The sequence below is a fragment of the Myotis daubentonii genome, chromosome X, assembly GCF_963259705.1.
Source record: "Myotis daubentonii chromosome X, mMyoDau2.1, whole genome shotgun sequence".
NCBI lineage: Eukaryota > Metazoa > Chordata > Mammalia > Chiroptera > Vespertilionidae > Myotis > Myotis daubentonii.
Genome location: NC_081861.1, coordinates 4,653,454 through 4,663,290, shown reverse-complemented (window position 1 = coordinate 4,663,290; position 9,837 = coordinate 4,653,454). Strand labels below are relative to the sequence as shown.

Below are 9,837 nucleotides of genomic sequence, written 5' to 3'. Positions count from 1 at the left end.
GGTCAGGATGAGGCAGTGGTCGCTGGGGCCGGAGAGGAGAGGTCAGTCAGGCCGGGAGATGGAGCCGGGAGCCTCTTTCAAGGTGGCTGGAGACAACGACGAGGACTTTCCCGCCTGGAGGGTGGTCTGCCCAGGCCCAGCGCAGCCGCAATTGGCCACTCTGGGTTCCGTCAGTGCGCATGCTCAGATTTTTCCTTGCGTGGACCCTGAGTCCTACTTTCCGCTATGTGTAAGCTGATTTGCTTTTAATGAGATGTATTTAATTTTAAGAATGAATTTTTTAATTTTTTTTTACTTTTTTTTATTGTTTAAAGTATTACAAAGGGTATTACATATGTGTCCTTTTTTTCCCCCCACCCTTGACAGTCCCCTAGCCTCCCCTATCCCCCAGTGTCTTATGTCCATTGGTTATGCTTATATGCATGCATACAAGTCCTTCGGTTGATCTCTTACCCTCCTCCCTCCTGCCCCCCAACCCTCCCCGGCCTTCCTGCGGCAGTTTGACAATCTGTTTGAGGCAGCTCTGCCTCTGTATCTATTATTGTTCAAAAGTTTATAATGGTCTCTATTATCCATGAATGAGTGAGATCATGTTGTATTTTTCCTTAATTTTAAGAATGAATTTTTTTTAAAAAAACACCTGTTTTTTAGTGAATTTCTTTAATATCTCGCCGAGGGCATGCTCATTGACTTTTCTGAGATTGGCTGGGATATATAAATATATACATGGGGCTTGTGGAGAAACATCGAGATGTGTCTGCTTGTGTGTGCTTTGTTGAGAGATAGCACCACCTACCATTTTGGGTGTTGGCACCACCCTCCAAGCAACTGAGTCACGTTGCTAGAGCTGTTGTTTTGTTTTAATAAATGGAGTGTAGGAGGTGGGCTATCTTCTCAAATCCTTCCCATTGCTTCGGAACTAGTGTGGTCGGGTGCCTGCCGCAATGAAGCCAATGTCGAGAGGCAGGTTCTGATTCACGAAGAAAGGTTTGATTCAGATGCTGCGTGACCTGGGAGAAGGGTGGACTTACCTGTCATAGATCACCACCCCTTCCTGCTCAACCCTAGGGTTCTTATAGGGATAGGGAGTGGGGAGCTTTTATTTGCTTCTACAATTATCCTGATAGTTTAGTGTGCCCTTATGTCCTGTCCATTCGTCTCCCTGGTTTTTGGTGGGCTTAGTGAAAGAACCTCCTCTTGCCCCACCTTGACGAATGAGAGGGACTCCTTGGCACTCCCTGACTGTAGGGTAACGTCATCATTCTCCAACGTCCTCACATAGGGAGTCTGTCCTAGGATTCCTAGCACCTCTCTAGGAAGGAAAAAATTTAAACTGTGTTTTAAAATCAGCATTTTATATGTTTCTTTCTAGAAGACTCAATAACCAGAAACATTTTTATTTCTTCATACTAATATTTATAATTCTGGTATTAATTTGAGTATTTATGTGATTAGCGCTTGCGTGTTCCTTAGTGGGCTCAACAGTCACTTCTTCTGGGACGTCTCCCCTACCCCACTGGCAGTGCCCCCAATGCTCCTCATTACCCCTGGGCTTTATCCATGCACAACCCTGATTTCTCTACAATGCCGATAGCAGAATGACAGAGAGCTCTCTGAGGACAGGGACAGGGACAGGGTCAGGACCCCTGTGCCAGCACAGAACGTTTTATATGCATCACCCCATTTAATTTTCATAGCCACCAATGGAATTAAATCAGTGGTTCTCAACCTTCCTAATGCTGCGACCCTTTAATACAGTTCCTCATGTTGTGGTGACCCCCAACCATAAAATTATTTTCATTGCTACTTCTTTTTAAAAAACATATATATTTTATTGATTTTTTTTTTACAGAGAGGAAGGGAGAGGGATAGAGAGTTAGAAACATCGATGAGAGAGAAACATCGATCAGCTGCCTCCTGCACACCTCCTACTGGGGATGTGCCTGCAACCAAGGTACATGCCCTTGACCAGAATCAAACCTGGGACCTTTGAGTCCACAGGCTGATGCTCTATCCAATGAGCCAAACCAGTCAGGGCTCATTGCTACTTCATAACTGTAATTTTGCTATTGTTATGAATTGTAATGTAAATATCTGATATTCAGGATGTATTTTCATTGTTACAAATTGAACATAATTAAAGCATAGTGATTAATCACAAAAACAATATGTAATTATATATGTGTTTTCTGATGGTCTTAGGCGACCCCTGTGAAAGGGTCGTTCGACCCCCAAAGGGGTCGCAACACACAGGTTGAGAACCATGGAGTTAGTGATGTCATCTCCATGGGGCAGATGTGGAGAGTGAGGTTCAGAGAGTTTAGCCACCTGATGAAGGACACAGAATCAGCAGGCAGCAGAGCTGGAGTTCACCCCCAATTAGAACATAGTCCAAGATCTATGCTGTTAATTTCTATTCTATTTTGCCTCAAATCTTCATTAGCTGGTTGAATGAATGATGGCAACACAGCTAGCAAGTGGTAGAGATGGTATTTCAACCCAAGAGAACCTATGCTCTTAATCAGTACACTATCTTCCACATCCCCTACCACCCTGAGTGATCTGGTGTCTCCTGGTTAGACCTTTGAATATGTGGAAGTGATTGAATGGGAGTACCTCCAGGCATTGGAAAAATGAAGAGGGTCAGGAATCAGAGGTCTCTTGCATTGTTTACAAGCACCATCCTTTATTAAATCCACAAACAAAAGAAAATCTCTGTCTCTGGGAATGAATCATGAAGTCATTCTCTTTGTGTTCGGTTTTGCATGCATATTACACCCCTTGAGCCATTCAGATAAATCACGGCCTTGACAATGCTGGGTCCAAGAACCCCTGGGAAATGGAATGAGGGCGGAAAGATGAAGTGGACAGGCTGATGGCATGGTAGTGCCATTTGGCTGCCCAGGGTCCAAGTCATTCCCATAAACTTACCAGGCATTCATACCGTCCCGTGAGGACACGACCTTCTTGGCACACATGATGTCATCCAGAATATGGCGGTTGAGAAGGTCTGGGGGAAATAGAAGGACATAGTGATCTGGTGCATTGGGGACAGAGTGACAGTGTATGTAGGACCCAGGGGTTCTAGGTTCCTTGAGGCCTGAATAACATCAGCACCAACATTAGCTCATTCTGATAACCTTGATTTACTTGTCAGATGGTTACCTCAACTACCATGTTGTCTGGTTATGAATAACCTCAACCACCATATCAGTTGGTTCTGGACAACCTTAACCTCCATGTTGGCCAGTGATGGATGACTTCAACTGTCATTTTTTTTTCAACTGTCATTTTATGTGGTTATGAATGATCTAAACTGCAATGGTAGCTGGTCTGACGTCACATCAACCACCATGTTGGCTGATTGAAAATCTACTCAGCTGAAAGGTTGATCAGTCCTGGTGACTTTAAACAATATGTTGTCAGGTACTGGATAACCTTAAGTCACATTTTGGCTGATTATTATATAAATGACCTCAATCTCCATGTTGTGTAGTTTTGTTCAACCTCAACCACCAAGGTGCCTGGTCCTAGTATTGAAAAGCCTTAATATTCATGTTATCCTGTCTTAAACAACCTCAACCTCTATCTTGACTAGTCTTGGACAACTTCAACCTCTGAGCTGGTTAATCCTAAGTGACCTCTTTGGTCACTGTGCTAGGACTTGGACAACCTCAAACTGCTCCCAAATAACCCCAGTCTCCATTTTGATCTATCTTGGACAACCTCAAGCACCATTTTGGACAACCTGGAACAAATTCTACTGTTATTCAATTTTGTCCTCAAAAACACCACATCTTGTCTGGAAAGTTCTCTCCTTTCTACACAGAAGTACATTGTGTCTGTTCTTACAACCATATATCTGCTTCTTCCCTCAGGGGCTGAACAATCTCAACCCCAAATAAGGACAATCGCCTCAATTCTATGTGGCGTTAAGTTTCCCATTTTCTGAGTCCCAGAAAACTGAAGCTTCCATTCTGGGTGAGGTTTGGGAGCTCTGAGTCCTCCTGTCCTCAATCTCCATGTTGGGTAGTCCTGTTCAACCTCATTTCAGTGCAGTATGGGTAAGGATACAGGGTGGTATCTCTAACAGCCTAGGCAACTCTGTTTCTTTCCCTTTCGTTTTTCTGCTTGTTACTTGAGATTATGGCTTAGATAACCTTGCCCTCTGTTTATTGGGCCATACAGGGCTTCAGGGTATCCCCATTGCTGCCTCACCATGACAGTCCATGGAACAGAGGTTCTTGGTGGGTGTAACACCATTGTCACACCACCAGGCGGAGTTCAGCTGGAAAATGCCATATTGATTGCTGCCGTCAAGATTGTGGTCCACGACAGAGGTGTCAAAGCCACTCACATAATGTGCCAGGCACAGCCCTGAGGCAAAGATAGGGAAGGTAGCAGGTAAGCATGGGTTCTGGAAATAGAAGAGGTTAGGAGGAGGGGGGTGGGGACAAGTATGGTTGTCATCTCAGCTGTGGGGGTGATGATCTTGGTTTGGTGATGGTGTTGATGTTGGTGATTTTGTGGAGATGTCAGTGATGGCAGTGGTTATGGTATTCATGATGGTAATAGTAGCGATGACATTGATGGTAGTGATGGTGTTGATGGTAGAAATGAGAGTGATGGTTGTGAAGGCAATGATGAAAATGACATTAGAATTAGTTAAACCCCTACATCATACTCAATAGGCAAAAACTAAAACCATTTCCCTTAACAACAGAAACAAGACAGGGATGCCTACTCTCACCACTCCTGTTTGACATAGTATTGGAAGTACTAGCCATTGCGATCAGACAAGAAGAAGAAATAAAAGGCATCCAAATTGGAAAAGAAGTAAAACTGTCCTTATTCGCAGATGACATGATACTGTACATAGAAAACCCTAAACATGCCACCAAAAATTATTAGACTTAATAAATGAATTCGACAATGTAGCAGGATATAAAATTAATGCCAAGAAATCTATGGCATTTCTATACACCAATAGTGAACTTACAGAAAGAGAGACTAAAAGAGCAATCCCATTTACTATTGCACCAAAAAAATTAAGATACCTAGGAATAAACTTGACTAAGGAGGTAAAAGACCTATACACAGAAAACTAGAGGACACTGAAAAAGGAGATAGAGGAAGACATAAACAGATGGAAGAACATACCGTGTTCATGGATTGGTAGAATCAACATCATCAAGATGTCCATACTACCAAAAGCAATCTATACATTAAATGCACTCCCCATTAAAATACCAACAGTATATTTCACAGACCTAGAACAAACTTTCCAAAAATTCATTTGGAATAAAAAAAAAAGACCCGTAATAGCTGCAGCAATCTGGAGAAAGAAAAACAAGGTAGGTGGGATCTCAATACCAGATAACAAGCTGTATTACAAAGCCACTGTTCTCAAAACTGCGTGGTACTGGCACAAGAACAGGCATATAGATCAATGGAACAGAATAGAGAACCCAGAAATCGACCCAAACCAATACGCTCAATTAATATTCGACAAAGGAGGCATGAACATACAATGGAGTCAAGACAGCCTCTTCAATAAATGGTGTTGGGAAAATTGGACAGATACATGCAAAAAATGAAACTAGACCACCAACTTACACTATACACAAAAATAAACTCAAAATGGATAAAGGACTTAAACATAAGATGGCAAACCATAAAAATACTAGAGGCATCCACAGGCAGCAAAATCTCACATATGTCGAAGCAATTTCTTCACTGATACTGCTCCTAGGGCAATGGAAATGAAAGAGAAAATAAGCAAATGGGACTACATCAAAATAAAAAGCTTTTGCACAGCAAAATAAACCATCAACAAAACAAGAAGGCTCACTGCATGGGAGAACACATTTGACAATGTTATCACCGATAAGGGCTTAATTTCCAACATTTACAGGGAACTCATACAGCTTAGCAAAAGGAAGATAAACAACCCAATAAAAAAAATGAGCAACAGACCTAAATAGATACTTTTTGAATGAGGACAGAAGAAAGGCCAAAAGACACATGAAAACATGCTCAAAGTCACTAATCATCTGAGAGATGCAAATCAAAACGACAATGCGGTACCATTCTCACACCTGTCAGAATGGCTATCATCAACAAATCAACAAATAACAAGTGCTGGCAAGGATATGGAGAAAAAGGAACTCCCATGCACTGCTGGTGGGAATGCAGACTGGTGCAGTCACTGTGGAGAACAGTATGGAGTTTCCTCAAAAAACTAAAAATGGAACTGCCATTTGACCCAGTGATCCCACTTCTAGGAATATATTCCAAGAAACTGGAAACACCAATCAGAAAGGATATATGCACCCCTATGTTCATAGCAGCACAATTCACCATAGCTAAGATCTGGAAACAGCCTAAGTGCCCATCAGCAGATGAGTGGATTAAAAACTGTGGTACATCTACACAATGGAGTACTATGCTGCGGTAAAAAAGAAGGAGTTCTTGCCATTTGCAACAGCATATATGGAACCAGAGAGCATTATGCTAAGTGAAATACGCCAGGAAGAGACAGATAAGTATCCATGAACTCACTCATTTGTGGAATATAATGAACAACATAAACTGATGAACAAAAACAGATCCAGAGACAGAAAGCATCGATCAGACTGTCAAACCTCAGAAGGAAGGTAGGGGAGGTTGGGGGTACGGGGGAGAGATCAACCAAAGGACTTACATGCAAGCATATAGGCCTAACCAATGGACACAGACAACAGGGGGGTGAAGGCATGAGTGGGGGGATGGGGGCAATGTGGGGATAAGGACACATGTGATAACAATCAATAAGGAAAAATTTTTAAAAAGAATTAGTTAAACCACTCATCACAGTCAGTCAGGAGGTGACCAAGAGGATCACCTGCTGGCCTGTAGAGGTGATAAATGACAAGAAGGGCCTGTATCTGAGTGTGGAGGGAGCCTTGGGGTGTGGGTGGGGCATGGGGCAACTGAGGTCTCACAGTCTCCAATGCTGTAGCCTTGGAAGCCATTGAGGCCTGCCTCCTCCAGCTTCACTGCCAGGTCGCATCGTTCATAGATCTTGGCATCCACAGTGGCAACAATCAGCACAGTCAGGGTCACCACCACAGTGCCCCAGGCTTTCATTATGAGCCTTCCTAACAGACTCCTTGCTCCAGACTCACTATGCAGTGTTCAGAACTCGGGCATTCTGGAACTCTGGGCTCTGTGAGCAAAGACCTAAGTGATAAATTCTGGAACACAGAAGCCAAAGGGTTGGGCACCTCACCATTTTCCTCATTGACAACTGTTACTCTCTCTCTCTCTCTCTCTCTCTCTCTCTCTCTCTCTCTCACACACACACACACACACACACACACACACACACACACGAAGAAAGATACTGTTGTATACACAGAGATGGAAGGAGACAAAAATGAAGAAACTAAGATGTCAGAAAGAGATACAGAGAGAGGGGGGCCGGGGACACACAAACGACAGACAGGAATCACATTGGGCCCACATTTCCCTACATTCCTTATCACTGTCCCAACCTACCGTTAATCATTCTCTAGCACTTGCTTACCTCCTTTTCCACTCACTCTGCCCCTCATTACCTCCATCCCTCCCCCAATTCTGCTAAGTAGTCAGCTCTATTAACTTCACTGTGCCTACTACCACCTCAAATTCATGATTGTTTGCAAAATATGACCACTACACCCTCACCCTCTGCCCCCCTATTACTTCCATTTACTCATTCTCAGCACTTGTTTCACCCTAATTTACTGGAATATGCCCCCATGTTACTCCCATTTGATCACACTCTGCCCCATGTTACATATTTATTTTATGTTACATATTACATGTATACACGCTACTGCTTTTTCACCTCCATTCTCATTCTTTTATTCCCCATTCACTTACACTGCCTCTCATCCATTCATTCATTTACACTGGGCCTCATTTTTTATTTTTATTTTTGGTTAATCCTCACCTGAGGATATTTTTCCATTGATTTTTTAGAGAGTGGAAGGGATAGGGAGAGATAGAGAGAAACATTGATGTGAGAGAGACACACCGATTGGTTGCCTCCTGCACACGCCCCGACCAGGGCTAGGAATTTAGCTTGCAACAGAGTTATGTGCCCTTGACCAGAATTGAACCCTGGACCCTTCAGTCTGCCAGCCGACCCTCTATCCACTGAGCAAAACCAGCTAGGGTACACTGGGCCTCATATTACTGCAATTCCCTAACCCTCTACTTATCATTAACCAAATTCTCTCACATTACATTCCTTCTTCACCTCCATTCACTCTTTCCTACTTTTACCTCCACTTCCTGACCCTGTATCAAACAACTCCCATTCTCTCTCACATGGCCCATCCTTCAATTTTGTTCATTGACTCTGGACCTCATTTTCTCCCTTATTCTCTCTCTGCCCCATCTTCACCTCTGTTCTCTCTAATGCTATCCCCATATATTAGTAACACCTATTTCGTGGACCTGTGCCCCATATTACTCCTAAACACTAGCTCAAGTTCCCTAGGTATAATTACTCTATGCTTGATCACCTCCATTCTTTCTGAATTTTCTCTTCATTGCCTCCATTTACTCTCACTCAGCCTTTCATTATCTCATTCATACAAATTCACTCCCAGTGTAACCCCTATTTCCACCCATTATTCCCATTTACTCCTGATTTGAATGCAGTTGCTCCTACTCTGCCCTACAGTACCCCCAATTCAGTCACACTCTGCCTCGAACTCATCACTTTTTGTTTACGTTGGGCCCAATTTTCCCCACCTTACTCACTTTGGGCCATGTGAATGACCTTCATCCCCTCTTCCTTTGCCTCACAACACCCAGTTACTCACCTTCCTCTGACCTTTACTTACATCCCCTCTCACTCTGCTCAACATTATCTCCATTTATGCACACACTTCTTCTCATCCATCTGGGCTGATTCACACTGGGATCCCTGGACATCCCTGGAAAACTGCCCTGCATTGCCACTATCTAATCCCAGTCTGCCTCTCATTCATTTTTCGTCACTCTCCTTCCCCACTCAAAATCAACCTGGTTCATGTGTTCACATCCTACCATGGATTCATCTTATTCTGCCCCTTGTGCACCACATTATTCCCTCTATGCCCCACATTGCCTCCATTCACTCCTACCTCCCCCCCAAATTCATCTACCTCGTGGTCCAAAATGGGTGGGAGCGTCACATGTGCAGACTCTATGCTGGGACCAGCTGTCAGCTTTCCACACCACGTCACCTAGCTACCTGCTGTTTAGGCCACTGTATGAAGAAGTCTCGCCTGTAGGAATTGATGGTAGAGGATGCCCAGGACAGAGAATGGGGGGGGGGGCGGGATCTTAGGTCTGCAGCAGAAAAGTTGGCCTCACATAGCTTGTGGATGCGCACTGTGAGCCCTAGGAGAGTTGCTGAGGGGCTGTGTCACTGGCTTAGGAACATTTCTGGAGCTGGCCATCACTGCACATCAACCCCCACCAACCCTAAAAGAGTTCCCTCTCCGTGTGTGTGTGTGTGTGTGTGTGTGTGTGTGTGTGTGTGTGTGTGTTTCTGTGTGTGTGTGTGTCTCCTAGGTCTCCGTTTATTTATTCTTCAGTTTCTGGTTTGCCTTTAAACGCTTGACTGTCAACTCCCAGCCCTAGCCACTGGATGGAGCCAACGGCATTTTCATACCTCATAGACTTTGCGCACTCTATGCTATTCTGCTTCCCATCTGTCTTACTGTTCTATGACTCCCGCAAACCTGATGCTGCCTTCCAAAGTACAAGACACCAAAAATCTGCCTGCTAGAGCTTTCGTTAATTGGGTACTTCCTCTCT

General features: G+C 43.8%; 1 protein-coding gene across 1 annotated transcript; it reads right to left on the bottom strand.

Annotated features, from left to right (window-relative positions):
- Positions 1 to 2,732: 2,732 nt before the first annotated feature.
- Positions 2,733 to 7,163, bottom strand: LOC132225249 (sperm acrosome-associated protein 5-like). Its single transcript, XM_059680553.1, has 4 exons — positions 6,984 to 7,163; positions 4,219 to 4,377; positions 2,932 to 3,010; positions 2,733 to 2,832 (listed from the first exon to the last, which is right to left on the bottom strand). The coding sequence occupies exons 1-4, from the start codon at positions 7,126 to 7,128 to the stop codon at positions 2,733 to 2,735; spliced, it is 483 nt and encodes a 160-aa protein (XP_059536536.1). The 5' UTR covers positions 7,129 to 7,163.
- Between the last annotated feature and the right edge of the window lie 2,674 nt (positions 7,164 to 9,837).